The sequence below is a fragment of the Schistocerca gregaria genome, chromosome 8 (assembly GCF_023897955.1).
Source record: "Schistocerca gregaria isolate iqSchGreg1 chromosome 8, iqSchGreg1.2, whole genome shotgun sequence".
Taxonomy (NCBI): Eukaryota; Metazoa; Arthropoda; class Insecta; order Orthoptera; family Acrididae; genus Schistocerca; species Schistocerca gregaria.
The window spans coordinates 476,471,719-476,492,995 of NC_064927.1; the positions used below are offsets into that span (position 1 = coordinate 476,471,719).

The window sequence follows — 21,277 nt, forward strand, 5'->3', positions numbered from 1 at the left end:
GACAAAAAAGATGGCTTACATGTGGATGCTACTATCATGTCCTTCAAATTTTTTGGTGTTTCAGTCAGTGCTTTTACGTTCCACAATTCACGTTTTTATCGCACTGCAAGTACGAATGAGAACGCACAGGGAGCGTAATTCTTATCTTTTTCAGGTCACTAATTTGATTGAAAGTAAGATAATGAATGAAGTGACACATGGTGAAATTTTTATTTTGACCACCAACAGAATCACAAAATATAAAGGATGTCCCAGGAAGTATACTGAATATTCACGGGAATAATGGGAACAATTATATGAAGCAAAGAAGTCCGGTAAACATATGCTTGCCTTAAGAGCTCTTGTTCATCTTCTACTGAACAAGTACTGATAACTCTTAAGGTATGCTCTTTAGAGCACATGTTATTACTTCTAATGATAGTTGTTGACATTATCACTAAACAATGACCATTCTTTTTTTTTTTCTTTATTGTGATTTCATTCCCCTGCCCCATATGGACAGGGGAGGGCAGGCAGTGGCACAATCCTCCACTCTTCAGCTGAGTGGCATGACAGCTAATAAAAGGAGAAAACTATACAAATAAAGAAGATAAAAGGGGGACATAGAAACAGAATAAGTGGAGGCAATGGCCATTCGTCCGGGGACACTTTTTATAAAGATTTTCAACGTCCTCAAACAAGGCATGATTTATGAGTGAAAAAAGGAATGATGTCACTTCATTTGCGTATTTTTTCGCAATGCATTCAGGAGGAGCATAAAAGAAAAATATCTTTCCTGTGGCAAGAACATCGACACTGATCGAATACATCAGAAGTTGCCACCCAACATATACATCATTAGTTGCCATATTTGGTAAAGGTACATTTTTTGGAAAGTCTATGTAGATAGCCACCTTATTGTTGTTTTTCTTTGCCTCAAGTTCATTGGGGGTGAGTGACTGCATCAGAAATCTGTTTGTTCTGCCCTATTATGAGCGGATGAGTCATCACCGACTTGTCTGCTCCTTTACCTTGAAAAATTGACATAACAGGTTCTTTCCCCATACAGAAAATCTCTGGACACGTTTAGGACGTTTTTTTCACTTTTAGCCTCTTATCATTCATGTATGATAAGTGTGAATGGGGCTGTAGCAGTAATTCAGTTTCGAGGAAGAGTGACTTATTTGGCTTCTTTTTCCCCTTACCCTTTTCACGTGTTTTCAGTCATTAAAACCTTCACTGTCAAATATCATTTGCCTTCACCTTAAAGTGGGTGTATCTCCCTTGGAATGCATTTCCAGCCATATCTCCGTATGATCTTTCTTCCTCCTTAGCGTCTCAGGGACTGTTTCCTGCAGTTTGCTACCATTTCGCAAAATCACCCTGTATAAATAATGTTAGGAAATGGGAGAGATTGAGGCGCTGAGAGTACGAAAGGTGATACAAATGGTAGATCACAAACAATGATCTAAATACAAATTTGGTGAGCGAAAGTGTGGATCTATTCAGAGTAAAAGAAATACAAGCGGTTAGTTGCATGTACAGGCACTCTGTGATGGCAAAGTTTAAGTTCCAAACCAATGCTTGGACTGCATTTGGGATACAAGCAGTAGAAGTGAATTGGCCAACAGAAGGAGAACTGCTGATATCTGTAATGAAGTTTATAGTACGTATTTTTTAAAGTACAGCAATAGCATAATGTGTGTGCTTTTAAGACTACTTACAGTAATATTTGATGCATGTTTAAACAGGCCATATTTGGAAATACTAGAATTATATTTTGAGGCAAAATCGACATTCATACACAATAAATTACAAGATCCTTGACCCTGGTGTTGCATACTGCTTATTGAATTTGATATGGACTTTGATCTGTCAGAAAAGGCAATTAAACACTTCTGGAGCGCTGGGGTGACCAGCTGCCCTGGGAAAGAAAGGCTGTATTTTACCTACAGCCAGGTCAACAGCCCAGCCATTAGCTTGTACCACAGGTGTTACGTTGATTTTAGTCTCCCACAGAGAGAATGGCTGTCCTTATTACGGCTTCTTTACAGATCTTTGCATTACATGCTACTCTGTCACTGAGCGCAGTTGTTGTTATCTTCTTTTATTAGTCTTCTTTAGTGGATGAAGGAGAGTAACTTATATATTTCATTGAATAATCAATACAATAGCAGTTAAAGAATAAATCACAATTTATTGACTTCTTGAAGTAGATTATCAGCTCTTAAGATAAAATGACATTAGAAACGCCGACTGCCAAAGCTTTGAAAGACGAAACAGCACTGTTTGTCTCATGATACTTATTTTAAATACAACTGTACGGATGTTGTCACCATTATCTCTTGAATATTCTTTCTTTTGTCTACTGCACACCTTCCTATTGTTCAAAATAGGATACTGCGAAATACAAAAGAAAATACAATACTTTTTCAAATATTAATGGCATGTATAAGAAATATCCAAGAAAGTCAGGAAACAGTGCACCATCTCGTGATGTTATGCTCTGCATATTGGAAACAATTTGAATGCGTCCCTGCGGTTACTGCAGCCATATTGCTACCTCTCCATAAAGAGTTCTTCACTGTGGTTCGTACTACACTCAATCTGCGGAGAGTTTACATTTTTCCCCTCTCGCTGGCAGTGTGTGGAGGACGGAGCGAAAGTCGCGCCGTTGCGGGTGCTGCCCTCAGACGGCAGGAGCCGGAAGCGGGAGGTTCGCCGACTGTGGGGGACCAGCGCTGGCGTCATCGTCGCTGACGCTTCCACTGGCCTTGGCGCTGACGTCAGAGGCCGGCTTGGGTCCCACGTGGAAGACGACGGGGGACAGCTGCACTTCTTCCGTGTCCTCCGAGGCGCCCCGGCGCTCGCGCGCTCCGTGCTCCTGGGGGCGGTAGGAGCCGTCGTCGGCCGCCTCCGTGCCCTCGTCCTGCAACAGCGGGCACAGGTCTCACAGCTCCACTCCACCCATCATACACTCTAGAACAGGGGGTCTCCAAACTTTTTAGTCCGCGGGCCACATTGACACCTCCACGAAGTCATAAGGGCCAAGATCTACCTAGTGTAGGGTGACCAAATTATTTTCGGTGAAAACCGGGACACATTCATCTTGGTGCCAACGGGCACCACATTCCACATGTACCCAGTTTTTTAATTTTAAATATTAATGTTTTGTTGATACACTTTGTTAACCCGATTATTATAACTAATAAGAGGATACAAAAGATTGATATGATCTAGATTATCTGTATAATTAATGACATTTAATAAACATATACAGTAATAAAGAAATGTATTACGATTTTACAAAATTTTACAGCCATTCAACTTTTAATCAATTAATATTAACTTGGGCTTTAATATTACTGAGCACTTGTAAATCGAATTGACTCTTCTTGGAGAAAAGGGTATTTTTCACTGCCTCCAGCCTTCTTGATCAAGTCTTTGTTCTTTGAGCCACAGTGATAAAACTCGGCGCAATCCATTTTGTAGTTCTACAGGATCTGCAGGATTGCTTCAAGAGAGTCCATCTCCATTCTGTTTCTTTGATCAGTCCACTGGACATTCATGAACGAAAATATTCTTTCCACATTGGGATTATGGGCTGGGATTGCAAATAAATACCTTGCAATTATTACCAACTCAGAGTAATGCTGAAGACAGTCACAGCTTTTAAAAAAACTCACCGACTTCTCATGACATTCCAAAGGTGCTTTTTTTTCATAATTCCACTTATGGAGACTTTCTTCAACAAAATTTGTCAGTATGCCGAACTGATCAAAGGGAATGGAATCATCGATTTCAATCTCTTTACTCTTCAAATCAGAAACTGTCTCTTCAAAACTTCCCATTTTGGCACTCTCTTCAGTAACAAGCAATCAAATGCCAGCGATGAGGGTAAATATGAGGCGCTCCTCTTTCTGAGATATGCTACACAAATGTCATAAAACTTGTTAACTTCTTCTCTAAAACTCCTTTCCGCTGCTTCTGATACTTCTGCTCTTATATGGACAGATTTAACATCAAAAGAAATGAACTGCTGTTCTCTCCTCTTAGTAACAGTTTCCAGAATATTTTTCAAAACATCATTTACCTCTATTACACTTTCCGTGCTTCCCTCAATTTCCTTTATCGCATGGTGCAAAGTGCTAAGCTGACTGTGAATGAACCATAAGTAGGCTTCACTTAAAGGGTTACTGAAAAATTGAACCAATATTTTGGGGCCTTTGTCTTCATTTAGGAAAAAATCTTTTAACGGTTCAAACAGGCGGATTACTCTTTTAACTGCTAGAAACAGTGATAACCAGCGAGTTTTCGAGTGACACATTACATTCATATATTCAGTTGCCACATAACCACAGAACTCCTTAAGCCTCTCTGTTCTAACAGTATATATGTAAAAGTGTGAGTATACCTTCATGACGATAGTTTCAGTATCATAGCTTAAACTTTTAGCAGATGTCTGCACACTAATGTGTAAAACATGTGCAGGGCACCCTATGCCTTCAACGTTTTCATGAAATGTTGCCTTTAATTTTGTAAACACGTTGCATTTGCCTTGTCTTTTTAAACCACCAAAGTTTGTGTTGGTGTTGTGTCCACAAAATGCCACACATTTATTTTTCTCTAGATCAAACATTTCGATAGTACTCGTACAAAATCATGAAATTTCGTCAGATGTTTCATTAGGTAGGAAATTCACCTTCAAAAGTTTGGTCTGAATTCCCTGATTAATACCGAAAAACTGAACAACAAACTGAAATATTTTAGTGGCCCTACGATTGCTGGCATCTGCGGATATCACGTAGAAAGAAGACCTTTTGATGCATTCAGGGCTTTTCTTTACACTCTGGGGAGCAATAAATCCTTTAACTAAGGCTGACACTTTAGTTCTTGCTGAACTAAACTTTTTTGAAATGGAAGAATCATCAAACATAATGCTGTTAAGCTTATTAGTACAATTACTAGATCTATAAGTTTGGTGATGTTTTACCGTGTGGTAGGCTAGTGTAAGCTCGGCTGCTCGAACTTTCGTCTCTTCACTCGACTGATGTTTCACAAAATAATTTTGTAGAGTCTTACTGCAGCTCGGTGCACTGTATCTGTTAATGAGTTCCTTTGGCCTGATGTGATCAACTATATCGGAACGTCCACCATGACTTATACTAATAAAACAGTTACATACGGAACACTCTGCTTCGTAATCAAAACGACATTTCATAATGAAATTCCATTCCTTGGAATAACAGTCACTGAACTTGCAGGCACGTTTCGGCATTGCGTTTCACAGTAATGCATCAATAGTACCACTAATACGAGAAGAAACTATTGCAGTTTGTCTGAAAAAACATCAACTACTATACTGTTCTGACAATGAGTGTTTGAGTAAGTGGCGCGACAGTCGGACGGTTTCATAGCTCTGTTACAATAATGCAACTTACTACTTGTTGGCCAAAGTACCGCTCAAAGTAAATTGTTGCCTGAGTGTATCAATACTGATACTGTGATTACTAGTATGGGACAATGGAGGTTTTAGACAAATAAGCTAAATTATATTAATTCCTTGTGTTGTATTTCCTTTAATATAGCGAAATCCCAAAAATTTAACAAAGTTTCACGAAATGTGTATAAAAACTGATTTATGGGACTTTTGAGCGTCCCGAAACAAATTTTCGGAACACTGGAGCACAGGGATGAAAACCGGGACAATCCCGGTTTTCCGAGACGTTTTGTCACCCTAAGCTAGTGGGATTAAAGGACCCTAGCACTCCATGATCACCGTAATGCTCGAGGAAAGATGTAATCGCAAAAATCTGAGGTTGTGGGAATAGCTAGCACTGAAACGATCTACGATTTTTATTTAATTACGTAATTTTAATTGCTGGACATACCTGACCGAAATTATGGCGTATTTTATTCTGGCGAATTTCACCGACAAAAAAGTATGTCACTGCTTCACGAAAGCGTCCTGTAAAGTTAGCGAAATCTCAAAATCATTGTTAGCAACACTATTACTGCAAGACGTAACAGAGGTAGAGTATGTCAACGCATTGTTATTTCAAGCGGCGCAAGAATAAGTTTAGTTACGTAGTCTTGTAGCGAGTAGCAGATCCAGAGCATGTATTTGATAGGTCTGTTGCGTGATTGTGTCTATGTTGCGAGTGTCTCACGAATTTTTTTAGTGTTTTATGCGCTGTACTAGTAGGAGAGACGACGAAGTGTCGGGCAATTCAAAGTCTGAATTCGCAGAGACAAGGGAAATCTGAAAATCGAAATACGTATAGCACAACTGAGTATTTTTTCACTGTATTTTTTAGTGCAACTACAGTGTAATTGTGAGTATTTAATTTAGTAATTAAAGTAGCTTAGGCAGAATACCTCCTTGTTTTATGAGTATTAAATAGTACAATTTTACTTTCAGGTTACAATTTTTTGTGAAGTTCTGTGCAAATATGGAAAAGAAACGAAAGGTTGACAGTGAATGTAGTATTTTTAAAGAGAGAGGCTTCGAAACTCAACTGTTGGCAGTAAAGGTACCACCTGAAATATTTGGCGGGCTGGATACCGGCGATATCCGGCCAGCTAACGCGAGCCGGTTTCGGCCCGCGGGTCGTACTTTGGAGACCCCCGCTCTAGAAGTCACGAAGCTCCCTCAAATTCCATAACATCCAGTTTACATCCTTGTGCAACAAGTATCTTCTTTAAATACGCTTTTTTTAAAAATCCAGTCTATGCTGTTGGATGAACTACTTGCACCTTTCGACTACAAGAATTCCACCTACTCTACATCTACATCTACATTTATACACCGCAAGCCACCCAACGGTGTGTGGCAGAGGGCACTTTACCTGCCACTGTCATTACCTCCCTTTCCTGTCTTGCAGAGTCTGCCACTTCAGTTTGCTAAACATCTCCGTAACGCTATCAGGCTTACCAAATAACCCTGTGGCGAAACGCGCCACTCTTCTTTGGATCTTCTCTATCTCCTATGTCAACCGGACCTGGTTCGCAACCAACACTGATGAGCAATACTCAAGTATAGGTCGAACGAGTGTTTGGTAAGCCACCTCCTTTGTTGATGGACTACATTTTCTATGGACTCTCCCAATGATTCTCAAACTGGCACCCGCCTTACCAACAATTTATTTTACATGATCATTCCACTTCAAATCGTTCCGTACGCATACTCACAGATAATTTACAGAAGTAACTGCTACCAGTGTTTGTTCTGCTATCATATGATCATACAATTAGGATCCTCCTTTCTATGAATTCGCAATACATTACATTTGTCTATGTTAAAGTTCACTTGCCACTCCCTGCACCTAGTCCCTATCCGCTGCAGATCTTCCTGCATTTCGCTGCAATTTTCGCATCATCCGCGGAAAGCCGCATGGAACTTCCGACACTATCTACTAGGTCATTTCTATATATTGTGAAAAGCAATGGTCCCATAACACTCCCCTGTGGCACGCCAGAGATTACTTTAACGTCTGTAGACGTCTCTTCATTGAGAACAACATGCTGTGCTCTGTTTGCTAAAAACTCTTCAATCCCGCCACACAGCTGGTCTGATATTCTGTAGACTCTTACTTTGTTTATCAGACGACAGTGCGGAACTGTATCGAACGCCTTCCGGAAGTCAAGGGAAATGGCATCTACCTGCAAGCATGCATCTAATATTTTCTGGGTCTCATGAACAAATAAAGAGAGTTGGGTCTCTCACGAGCGCTGTTTCCGGAATCCATGTTGATTCCTACAGAGTAGATTCTGGGATTCCAGAAATGGCATGATACGCGAGCAAAAAACGTGTTCTAAAATTCTACAACAGATCGATGTCAGAGATATAGGCCTATAGTTTTGCGCATCAGCTTGACAACCCTTCTTGAAAACTGGAACTATCCGTGCTGTTTTCCAATCATTTGGGACATTCCGTTCGTCTAGAGACTTATCGAACCAACCGTAGCTTGTAAACTAGCATACAGAGCCAACATAATAAGGATCCAAAAGAAAGCCTACAGCAGACTACATTACTGGTTGAAAGTCTCTCCGTCAATATCCACCTCTACAAAGACTTGATGCAAATCTTCCTGTCCTATAGTAATACCCTGTATATTTGGTCCAACCTTCTACTTCCAATCCTTCCCAACAATTGAATACAATACATTCAACTGATCTACCAGAACCCATACTCCTCTGAATTCCATCCTAACTTATACAGGGTGTTACAAAAAGGTACGGCCAAACTTTCAGGAAACATTTCTCACACACAAAGAAAGAAAATATGTTATGTGGACATGTGTCCGGAAACGCTTACTTTCCATGTTAGAGCTCATTTTATTACTTCTCTTCAAATCACATTAATCATGGAATGGAAACACACAGCAACAGAACGTACCAGCGTGACTTCAAACACTTTCTTACAGGAAATGTTCAAAATGTCCTCCGTTAGCGAGGATACATGCATCCACCCTCCGTCACATGGAATCCGTGGTGCGCTGAAGCAGCCCTGGAGAATGGCGTATTGTATCACAGCCGTCCACAATACGAGCACGAAGAGTTTCTACTTTTGGTACCGCGGTTGCGTAGACAAGAGCTTTCAAATGCCCCCATAAATGAAAGTCAAGAGGGCTGAGGTCAGGAGAGAGTGGAGGCCATGGAATTGGTCCGCCTCTACCAATCCATCGATCACCGAATCTGTTGTTGAGAAGCGTACGACCACTTCGACTGAAATGTGCAGGAGCTCCATCGTGCATGAACCACATGTTGTGTCGTACTTGTAAAGGCACAGGTTCTAGCATCACAAGTAGAGTATCCCGTATGAAATCATAACGTGCTCCATTGAGCGTAGGTGGATGAAACGAAAGTGAGCTCTAACATGGAAATTAAGCGTTTCCAGACACATGTCCACATAACATCTTTTCTTTATTTGTGTGTGAGGAATGTTTCCTGAAAGTTTGGCCGTACCTTTTTGTAACACCCTGTATAATTCCTGTCCCTCCTCATCCATATAGAATACCTACAAATGTGGTACATATTCTGCAAGCTTTGTTCGGAAAAATCAATCGTCACCTCTGTAGTTACCAATTTTGGCAAGTTATTGTGAGTTTTGCGATAAATAAAAATGAGTTTTCTAACATCGTCAGTATACAATCGCTCTTTTCAATAATTCAAAGATTTACTATATATTTTTTATCATTTTAATGTTTTTAAAACTATCCTACTAAGTTTTTATAATAGGTTGGTGCACAAGCGAGTAGCGTTCTTGCTTTTCTTGTTAGCACTCTGGTTGTTACGGGCTTATTTATCGATTGTCACTACTGATTTGTAGTTCACTTTTGCTATCTGAGGTTATTAGGTATTGTCATTTTGTCATTTCGAGATAGCGAGTGGAACTGTGGACGCTACAACATAAGGAGCCATGTGGAGAGATGGGAATATTTCCGAGATAGTCTTCTGTATGAGTTCAGTAGAGATGTGAGAGTAGTGGAGGTAGCCGGAAAAATTTGCGTCAAGTATGGGAATAATCCCATTGGAGAGAGCACGACAATAATATGGTTTTCTCGTTTTAAGGAGGATGTCTTTGGCATCTCCTCATACAGGGAGACCAACGGGGTTTGATGAAGATCGTTTAAACGCACTAATACACAATTATCGACGTCAGTGTACTCGAGAACTGGCAGATGTGATAAACTGTGATCATTCCACCATTGCGCGACATTTGCAAGCAATTGGGAAGGTTCAAGATAAAGGTTTTACGTGTACAGGATGCTCTAAGCCGAAATCACAAAAATCATTATGGACCATTGCTATCCAGTGTCACTACTGGGGAAGGGAAATAAACTATATCTTTAAGTTAACATAACGAACAGAAGGGAATGATCGAGCCCAAACAAAGCAACAACTACCTATGCAAAGACATGCGCGCATCCACAAAAGACAATGTTATGCATCTGGTGTAACCATTATTGCTGACATTTATTGTCAACAACTGATACGTCTTGCAGACTAAATCCAGGAACATCTACCAGGAAGACTGTCTCATGTGATGCTACTCAACGATAACGCCCGCTCGTATTCTGCTAGACTGGACCGCCAAAAACCGCTATACAGGAGATGGTTTGGGCAGTCATTTTGCCCTAACATGGGTGAACGAGTTCAGCGCCTCAAAACCACGTGACTCCTACAGTCGCTGAATCGAGAAGTTACCCCAACGTTGGCAGATTGTCGTAGACAGTGAAGGAGAATATATTATTGATGACTTACTTCTCTGTCAAGTGTATCTGTTGTGTTTATTAAACTTAGGGAAAGGCGCTACGAATTTTTGCACCAATCTGATAAATGCTCTTGGCTGAAGAACGACAATATACAGCAGCCAGTAGAGACAGAGAGGGAAGGAAATAATACGAACCGTTTGGCATTAGGAGTTATTGTTGCAAGCAGGAACGATGGCTGTAGGCAAATAGACCTGGGCCAGTCTTCCCACCAGTAACTGAGAAATGTTTCAGATGTTCAACAATGTACTTCAACCCGTTCTAAGCATATGGATATGTCAGTAAAACAGGCATCCATTTTACTAGTCTCTGGCAATCTCCAAATTTGAAATTAATGAAGCATGGTTTGCTGAGTGCCTGGCTACATAGAGGAAAACGTACATTTCGAAGCAATAACATCCATCTGCGTTACTGTAATCGGGATCTCAGAGACAGCAGATCTGAATCTCAGAGATAGAAAAAAGATTCACCATGGCGATTTGTAGAGTAAATGGAGAAAAATTTGTTGTGCACTTTTCTTCATCATTAGGATATGAGCCAGTGTCTTGCATTAAAACTCAAACACCTACGAAGTGTCTCATGGTATGAAGGTGAAGTTATATTGACAGAGCGACATGTGTTTTAAATTTTAAATTTTTACTTCCTATTCACTAAAAAAATTACGTATAAATTCCACAGAAATAACCGATTTTGGCTGTCACGAGATATCGTGTGTATCGTGGGTACGAATGCTACACCAGTGGTAAGCGCAAGGTTTGACGACATGACAAAAGCAATCACATGAGACGGTGTACTCACCTGCCCGTCATTACAGCAGGGCTCGCAGGAGCTGCCCCTAATTCAATTACTCGTGAGTGTATCTCAATACGGAAAGATGTCCATCGCTCAGGACCACACATTATCAATAATATGTTTGTGTAAAAGCAAATTTAGAGTTTATAGAGAGCATGAAATACGACATGGTGTCCAGAAAGTAAAAAAAAACGCCTTAGGAAAACCATTAATTAATAATATATATTAGTACTTTACGACACGTCTTCGCGTAGTAAGTGGACTAATTAAATGAACATAAACTAGCGTTACAAATATTTTACTTTCTCATAATTCTTAGCTGCAATCATTTATTTTGTGATAAAGCTACAATTATTTATATGTTTGTTACAATTACCACAGTCTGACTTGTTGGTGTAGTGCTAAAGTACGGACCTGGAGACCAAGATCAATGAATCGAGTCCCGATCAAGTAACAAACTTTTTTTATCTACCTTTGCGCTAGAGTTTACCTCTCAGTGATACGAAGGCATGCCAGGAACGCCACTTCGTACACATTCCAGTCAAACTGTAAGTATTCATTCTCCAGTGGGATTACTGCAGTAGGTTAATAGCGTGCACGTGCCCAAAGTAGCGTCCAGTTGAATGAAACTGCAAACACGCGCACGAACAACCCTCTTGAAGGACTCATAGCGAATCGTGCCGTATGAATTACAACTAACGTATTACTCTCAAATTAGCTTTAAATATTTTGAGTTGTCCCACATCCTCGAGTGACGCTTTGTTAAGGTTCTTTGCAATGTATATTGCTTTATTAAGGTTCTTTGCTAGATGATTAGTCCATCTTCTCCATCCGACTCCCTGTCAATCTCCTTGTGATACCTTTCTCTGTCCATCTCCTCCCCCCCCCCCCCCTTCTTTACATTCATCTCTTCCTGCCTCTCTGTCTGTCCATCTGCTCCTCTCCCTCTCCCTGTCCATCTGCTCCTTCCCCATCTATCCATCACTTCCTTCCACCACCTCCCCCCCCCCCCGCTCTCCATCTTCTCTCCCCTTTCTCTGTCATTACCTCCAGCTCATTTTCCTGTCCTCCTCCACCCTCTCTTAGTCTATTTCCTCCTCCCACATATCTGTGTCCATCTCCTTTTCCCTCCCTGTCTGTCCATCTTTTCCCACCCCTTCTGCCGGCCGGAGTTGCCGAACGGTTCTAGGCGCTTCAGTCTGGAACTGCGTGACCGCTACGGGCGCAGGTTCGAATCCTGCCTCGGGCATAGATGTGTGTGATGTCCTTAGGTTAGTTAGGTTTAAGTAGTTCGAAGTTCTAGGGGACTGACGACCTCAGCTGTTAAGTCCCATAGTGCTCAGAGCCATATGAACAATTTTTTCAACTCTTCTCGGTGTACCTCATCACCCCAATAGGAAGTTGCTCTTTCTTACTCCCACCATATCTCTCTCCAAATAGTAAGTAATATTTGTACCAAGTTTCTCTGAAATCGATCCAGCGGTTTAGGAGGAGATGTGGAACATACATCCACTTTTATAATGTGTATTGATTACATTTCCTGGCGTCCACAAAGACGGCCACTGACACCATTTTTCCTTTTCCTTTTCCATGTCAGTAAAGGTCTAGATGAGGGGCAACAAACAAAACAGAACTTAATCTTTGGTAACCAGCCGCCCAGAGGGCAGAGAGGAGTAATCAATTCCAATGGTTCAAATGGCTCTGAGCACTATGGGACTTAACATCTGTGGTCATCAGTCCCCTAGAACTTAGAACTACTTGAACGTAACTAACCTAAGGACATAACACACATCCATGCCCAAGGCAGGATTCGAACCTGCGACCGTAGCGGTCACGCGGTTCCATACTGAAGTGCTTAGAACCGCACGGCCACACCGGCCGGCAGAGGAGTAATCGTGAGCTGGCATAGCGTGAGGTGGCGCAGTGCTTGAGAAACCTCACTAGTATTCCAGAGAAAAGGAACACAAATTCACGTCAATCCGTACAGAACTAAATCTCCAGTAGTTGCTCTAAATGGATCATGGGAAACGTTGGGTTTGTTTCTTCCCTACACGACTGCAGTCCGAGCTTAGGCCGTGACCAGTGAGCCCGTCGTCCACCGCCCATTACACGCCAGCCTCTCTCCCCAGCTGCCTCTGCCAGACGTGGCGCGCTACTCACGTGCTGCTCCACCACGTTGACCCTCCAGTCGGTGCCGTTGTCCGCCCTCTCGTCATAGTCCTCCGCTGGAGTCTCCGTGTGCTGCTCCAGGCGGTACGACCCGTCGTCCGACGCCTCCGTGGCCTCCACCGGGGGCGTCACCGAGTCCTGACCGCTGTCTGCCAGCTCGTCGTAGTCCTCCACCTGTAACCAATGTGCTACTCGTGTCTCTCCAGCAGACAGGAATGTAAAGATACTGTACATACGTGTGTTGAAAATGCACCAAAATTTATATATATTCAGAATTTGATATGGGCCATAATAGACACGAAGTGCTGATCTATATGGTTTCCCAGGAAGAATGGCTGTCGTAAATGACTGTCTACAGCTGTTAAATATTTTGTAAAGAAAAAAACATAGTTGTCCCATCAAGTGTACCATTGTACGTACATACGACGAAAACCCACAATTGGCCATTAAAATTGCTACACCAAGAAGGAATGCAGATCATAAACAGGTATTCGTTGCACAAATATATTATACTAGAACTGACTTGTAATTACATTTTCACGCAATTTGGGTGCATACATCCTGAGAAATCAGTACCTACAACAATCGCCTCTGGCCGTAATAACGGCCTTTATACGCCTGGGCATTGAGTCAAACATAGCTTGGATGGCATGTACAGGTACAGCTGCCCATGCAGCTTCAACAAGATACCATAGTTCATCGACAGTAGTGACTGACGTATTATGACGAGCCAGTTGCTAGGCCACCATTGACCAGACGTTTTCGATTGGTGAGAGATTTGGAGAATGTGCTGGCCGGAGCAACAGTCGAACCCTTTCTCTATCCAGAAAGGCCCGCACAGGACCTTCAACATGCGGTCGTGAATTATCCTGGTGAAATGTAGGGTTTCGCAGGGGTCGAATGAAGGGTAGAGCCACGGGTCGTAACACATCTGAAATGTAACGTCCACTGTTCAAAGTGCCGCCAATGCGAACAAGAGGTGACCGAGACGTGTAACCAATAGCGCCCCATACTATCACGCCGGGGCATACGCCAGTGTGACGACGACGAATACACGCTTCCAATGTTAGTTCACCGCGATGTCGCCAAACATGGATGCGACCATCATGATGCTGTAACCAGGGCTTTGATTCATCGGAAAAAATGACATTTTGCCATTCGTGCACCCAGCTTCGTCGTTGTGTACACCATCGCAGGCGCTCCTGTCTGTGATGCAGCGTCAAGTGTAACCGCAGCCATGGTCTCCGAGCTGATAGTCCATGCTACTACAAACGTCATCGAACTGTTCGTGGAGACGGTTGTTGTCTTGCAAACGTCCCCATCTGTTGACTCAGGGGTCGAGACGCGGCTGCACGATCCGTTACAGCCATGCGGATAAGATGCCTGTCATCTCGACTGCTTGTGATACGAGGCCGTTGGGATCCAGCACGGCGTTCCGTATTACCGTCCAGAACCCACCGATTCCATATTCTGCTAATAGTCATTGGATCGCGGCCAACGCGAACAGCAATGTCGCGATACGATAAACCGCAATCGTGATTGGCTACAATCCGACCTTTATCAAAGTCGGTATCGTGATGGTACGCATTACTAGTCCTTACACGAGGCATCACAAGAACGTTTCACCGGGCAACGCCGGTCAACTGCTGTTTGTGTATAAGAAATCGGTTGGAAACTTTTTTCATGTCAGCACGTTGTAGGTGTCGCCAGCGACGCCAACTTTGTATGAATGCTCTGAAAAGCTAATCATTTGCATATCACAACGTCTTCTTCCTGTCGGTTAAATTTCGCGTGTGTACCACGACATCTTCGTGGTGTAGCTGCTTTAATGGCCAATAGTGTATATTTTTGATCCTTTGGTGTACAATATTTCTTTCCTGTTAAGATGGCTGTAATAACTGAAACCAGTAGAGAATCAACATAAATTGTACAGTTGATGGCTCAAATACGCTTTTTTCAAAATTATTAGCGTATATTCATTAAGACGATTATACACGTAAAAGAAAAGTTAAGTACAAGACATGCCACTCATTCATGTTGAAACACCTTCAAAACAGCCTTTCTTGGCTTATTTCAAAACTGACGCAGGATGTTCCTCAAGTCTCTGTTCTCAGTCCTATTTTTCTGATCTTTGTTTAAGATTTGCTCATCGGTGTCAACAGTCTATCGTTTCTTTTTGCGGATGATACGTTTGTGCACACGTTGGGTGGGGAATAAACATACCAGCGCCTTTAATCCCGAAAGAAATGTACATTAAGTGCGTCCTATGTCGGTTATCATTCAGAAAGATATATATGTCCCTATGAAGCTTTTTACGTTCCTGTCATATCCCTAAAAATTGGACATTTCTCTTGGGACGCACTGTATATTCAAGGCATTCATGGGAAGCTCGTGTTTATGCACCATAGCTTGCCATATCATATTGTGTAATATGTGATGGGACGCACATAAAGATGTGCAATCGTGACATCCCAAGTGTGCATAATTCTTACAAAGTTGTAGCTTTCCGTTAGTGTTCTCAGGCACAGCAGTCCATCATAAGAAAGAGGAGAGTATAGTCAATGGGTTAGGATAATACAGTCTTTACCAACACAGTCTGAAAGAATTCCATTTCATTTACATTTGTTATATTTTATGTTCCTTGATTATGTGTCATTCCAATTCATCATCGTTATATACTTTTTTTTTTTTACTGCATGCACCTACATTTCAGTCTGTGCAGATAGTATCCCATAGCTCGTAAATAATTGAAAAAAAGTAATATTTGAGAATCATCAAGAACTGATGATAAGTATTTATTAACTAACTGTTTCAGTCAACTGATACAGTTATGTTAGAAAAAATACATACAATTTACAAGTCTGTATAGCAACAAAAAAGGGATAGGACAGCTGGTTTCATACAACTGCAAAACCTTACTAGAAATTTCATAGTGCTCCAGCGTAGTGACCATATCCCCAATCACAACGGATTCGGTAGAAATACAGACAGAAAGAGTCAGGTTGTTGAACGTTCTCACGTTACTGAAAAAGCAAACTGCTTGCTAGGAAACTGTTTGGAACATTGTGTGAAATGACACAAACCATGCCTCTGTTTCACTTATTAAACTGAAGTTATCGTACGTGTAACAGTGTAATTTACGTAACATTTATAATTAGAGGGTCACGTCGAAGAATGATCGTGACAAAGAAGAACCATAAAACATATGCAGCCTTCAACAGCTTTTGAACGTAATATCAGTTTAAAGTACTCGCACGTAGGTAATTAAACGACGTCAGATTGTCCAGCAGCGGGTTGGACCCCTTTTCATCCTGATGCCAGCAGCCATCTTGACCCGTGAGCAACCAACCGACAATTGTTGGAATGTTAGGAGAAGGATCCAAGGAGCGTGTATCTGTCACGTTAGTATCCGAGAAGTACTCAATGAGGCAGACGTCAGGTGAACCAGGAAAATGAAGCAATCCTAAAATTACACTCCTGGAAATGGAAAAAAGAACACATTGACACCGGTGTGTCAGACCCACCATACTTGCTCCGGACACTGCGAGAGGGCTGTACCAGCAATGATCACACGCACGGCACAGCGGACACACCAGGAACCGCGGTGTTGGCCGTCGAATGGCGCTAGCTGCGCAGCATTTGTGCACCGCCGCCGTCAGTGTCAGCCAGTTTGCCGTGGCATACGGAGCTCCATCGCAGTCTTTAACACTGGTAGCATGCCGCGACAGCGTGGACGTGAACCGTATGTGCAGTTGACGGACTTTGAGCGAGGGCGTATAGTGGGCATGCGGGAGGCCGGGTGGACGTACCACCTAATTGCTAAACACGTGAGGCGTGAGGTCTCCACAGTACATCGATGTTGTCGCCAGTGGTCGGCGGAAGGTGCACTCGCCCGTCGACCTGGGACCGGACCGCAGCGATGCACGGATGCACGCCAAGACCGTAGGATCCTACGCAGTGCCGTAGGGTACCGCACCGCCACTTCCCAGCAAATTAGGGACACTGTTGCTCATGGGGTATCGGCGAGGACCATTCGCAACCGTCTCCATGAAGCTGGGCTACGGTCCCGCAGACCGTTAGGCCGTCTTCCGCTCACGCCCCAACATCGTGCAGCCCGCCTCCAGTGGTGTCGTGACAGGCGTGAATGGAGGGACGAATGGAGACGTGTCGTCTTCAGCGATGAGAGTCGCTTCTGCCTTGGTGCCAATGATGGTCGTATGCGTGTTTGGCGCCGTGCAGGTGAGCGCCACAATCAGGACTGCATACGACCGAGGCACACAGGGCCAACACCCGGCATCATGGTGTGGGGAACGATCTCCTACACTGGCCGTACACCTCTGGTGATCGTCGAGGGGACGCTGAATAGTGCACGGTACATCCAAACCGTCATCGAACCCATCGTTCTACCATTCCTAGATCGGCAAGGGAACTTGCTGTTCCAACAGGACAATGCACGGCCGCATGTATCCCGTGCCACCCAACGTGCTCTAGAAGGTGTAAGTCAACTACCCTGGCCAGCAAGATCTCCGGATCTGTCCCCCATTGAGCATGTTTGGGACTGGATGAAGCGTCGTCTCACGCGGTCTGCACGTCCAGCACGAACGCTGGTCCAACTGAGGCGCCAGGTGGAAATGGCATGGCAAGCTGTTCCACAGGACTACATCCAGCATCTCTACGATCGTCTCCATGGGAGAATAGCAGCGTGCATTGCTGCGAAAGGTGGATATACACTGTACTAGTGCCGACATTGTGCATGCTCTGTTGCCTGTCTCTATGTGCCTGTGGTTCTGTCAGTGTGATCATGTGATGTATCTGACCCCAGGAATGTGTCAATAAAGTTTCCTCTTCCTGGGACAATGAATTCACGGTGTTCTTATTTCAATTTCCAGGAGTGTATTTTGGCGCGATTTGGATTCGGTGGCTAGCTACAGTGTCTCGTTCAAAGTACACGTGCCTATTGGACACGGTGGGTGGACAAACAGGAGTGCATGGTGAGACAGCAAGTTTGTTTTAGAGCACTGTGTCCACACATTGAAGCTGCATGAGCGGCAGAGGGTCTCTGTCATTTACTTTTATTCACTTTTCTCGCAGGTGGGCGTCACTCTGGTGGTAGTTCTCTTACTCGCTTTCACCCAGGCGAGATCGGGCAGTATGCGAAATTATTAGACACTTCACATCGCAACACTAGGTGTAACGGTAACTGAAGGAAGCTATACACACTGTTACCGAAGGAACCTACACACACTGTGACTTGGCCGTCTACGTGCAAGTGGGCACAGCTTAATGATACTTATTTAACTTACAATGTCAGGATGTCAGCATGTCTGAAGCAATAGACTTTGTAAGTGAAATTAGTGTTAAATGCCTGTACAGACAAAATGACGAGACTAATACTGATCTTGCCTCATTTTTGCCTCATATGTTACGGGGACTACGTAACGACGTGCATAAGATTCGCTGATAATCCCGAGAGAAAGTAAAACAGAATAACAGGATCTGCCGAATGGTATGAACAACCTAGTGAGTACCGAATGCGTATGAGAGTAAGCCGAGGAAAGACTAAACTAATGAGAAGTAGCAGAAATGAGAAGACTGGGAAACTTAATATCAGAATTGGGGATCACAATAGAGGAAGTAAGGGAAAGCTGCTACCTAGGCAGCAAAGTAACCTATAATGGCAGGAGCAAGGAGGCCGTAAGAAGCAGGCTAACACTGGCAAAAAGGTAACTGATGGCTAAGAAAGTTTCGTAGTGTCATATGTAGGCCTCAGTTTGAGGAAGAAAGTTCTGAGAATGTTCGTTTGAAGCACAGCATTGTATGGTCGTGAATCACGGACTGTTGGGAAACAGAAACAGAAGAGAATTAAGGCATCTGAGATGTGGTGCACGGATGAATATTGAAAATTAAGTGTTCTAATAAAGTAAGGAATGAGGAGGTTCTCCGCAGAATCGTGGCGGAAAGGAATGTATGGAAAACATCAACAAGTAGAAGGGGCAGGATAATAGGATATCTGGTAAGACGATGAGGAACAACTTTCATGGTACTAGCGGAAGCTGTAGAGATTAAGAACTGTAGAGGAAGACAAAGACTGGAAAATATCCAGAAAATAATTGAGGAGTTAGACTGGAAGTGCTAACCGGAAAGGTTGGCACAGAAGAGGAATTCGTGACGGGCCGCGTCGAGCCAGTCAGAAGACGGATGAGTAAAAATGAGGAGAGGGGACAATTACAGACGGTGTGGCATGTGGAGGCTCGGTTCGGTCCTGGAAGCGTTTATAGGTAGGCAACCATTCACGATAAGAAAGAAATTCAGGTTAGAGCCCTGGTCCACCACAAATTTTCATGTGTCACTCATGGATGCTGTAGCTACACCTGACACAGCTAATGTCAAAGAACTCACCATCAGCGAATAATTTCTTACAGCTGAGTGAATTCCGTATGGATATACTCTCCTGGCATACAGCTTCTGTTACGCTATTCGCTATTTGCTCGCTCTCTCGCACACAGCAGCTAAGTGAGGATCTGGCAGTTTACCTGGCATGGAAGTACGTCCAGTACACCATTCTGCGCCTCCGCGACTCATGTCGAGCTCCCACAAAGTGGCCAAGATGTGGTGCACCGTGCCCATTTCACTGTCGCACCAGGACAAGGTCTGAGGTCATGCCATATTATGACATTTGTACTGTTAACATGCACATCTTTTCTGCAATGCAGTAGCTAGTTCTAATCCAGCAGATCATGAGTTTATTTTGCAGTGACACGAGGACATCTTACTTACTGGAAGTGATTTGTTGAAAAAATCAGAAACAGGTTGCACAAAACCAATTTTATTTCTTTACTGGTTTAAGAGACATTGCGCTCTTCTACAGAAGATTATAATTATCGCTTAAGCCAGCAGCCTGTGCTTCACAGTCACGGTACCACTCCCAACGCAGCCATTTATGTTATGGTGTTAACTGCAGCCTATAGTTCTGACGATAATTCCCTTCTCGACGACCACTAGTGCATGATAAGACATATATGCATGCGCTCGACTAATGTATGAAGTAAAGCTGAGGGAACTGACATCATGAATCCTGCAGGGCTGTCCATTCATCGGTAAGAGTACGAGATGGTGGAGATCTCTACTGAACAGCACGTTGCAAAGCATCCGAGGTGTTTTTGTTTTCAATAATGTTCTTTTCTGGGGAGTTTGGTGGCCAGCGGAAGTGTTTAAACTCAGAATAATGTTTCTGGAGCCGCACTGTAGCAATTCCGGACGTGTGGGTGGTCGCATTGACCGGATGGAATTGCTCAAGTTCGTCGGAATACACAATGGATATTAGTGAAAGCCGATGCTCAGACAGGATGATTTCGTACGAGTCACCAGTCAGACTGGTATCTAGACGTCCCGCATCACTCCAACTGCACACGCACCACACCCTTACAGAGCCTGGACCAGCCTGAACACTCCCCTGCAGACGTGCAGCGTCCATGAGATCATGAGCTTGTCTCCATGCCCGTACACGTCCTTCCACTCATTACTATTTGAAATGAAAATCATCTGACCAGGCAACATGCTTCCTGTCATCAACAGTCAAATGTCGGTGTTCACGGGTCCAGACGAGGCGTAAAGCTTGATGTCGTGCAATCATCAAGGATGCCTTCGGCTCCGAAAGCCCATATCGATGATGTTTCGTTGAATAATTCGCACGCTTGCACTTGTTGATGGCCCAGCTCTGAAATGTGCAGCACTTTTCGGAAGGGTTGCACTTCTGTCACGTTGAACGAATCTCTTCAGTCGTCGTTGGTCTAATTCTTGTAGGATCTTCTTCCGGCCGTAGCGAGATTTGACGTTTTATCGGATTCCTGATATTCACGGTATACTCGTGAAGTGTTCGTACGGGAAAATACCCACTTCATCGCTACGTCGGAGAGCGTCGACTATAATAGCATGTTCAGCCTCACTTAAGTCATGATAATCTGCCATTGTAACAACAGTAATTGGTCTAACAACTGCGCCAGACATTTGTTACCTTACGTAGGTGGTGCCGAGCGCAGCGCCGTATTGTGCCTGTTTACATA

General features: G+C 43.3%; 1 protein-coding gene across 2 annotated transcripts in view; it reads right to left on the reverse strand.

Annotated features, from left to right (window-relative positions):
* Positions 1–2,156: 2,156 nt before the first annotated feature.
* LOC126284609 (uncharacterized) overlaps positions 2,157–21,277 on the reverse strand; it is an 89,588-nt gene continuing 70,467 nt past the window's right edge. For both annotated transcript variants that reach the window (XM_049983670.1, XM_049983669.1), the window contains exons 4-5: positions 13,206–13,388; positions 2,157–2,908 (exon numbers count right to left, since the gene is read on the reverse strand). In XM_049983670.1, coding sequence (XP_049839627.1) covers positions 2,669–2,908; positions 13,206–13,388 — 423 coding nt within the window. In that variant the 3' untranslated portion in view covers positions 2,157–2,668. The remainder of the gene's footprint in view (positions 2,909–13,205; positions 13,389–21,277) is intronic.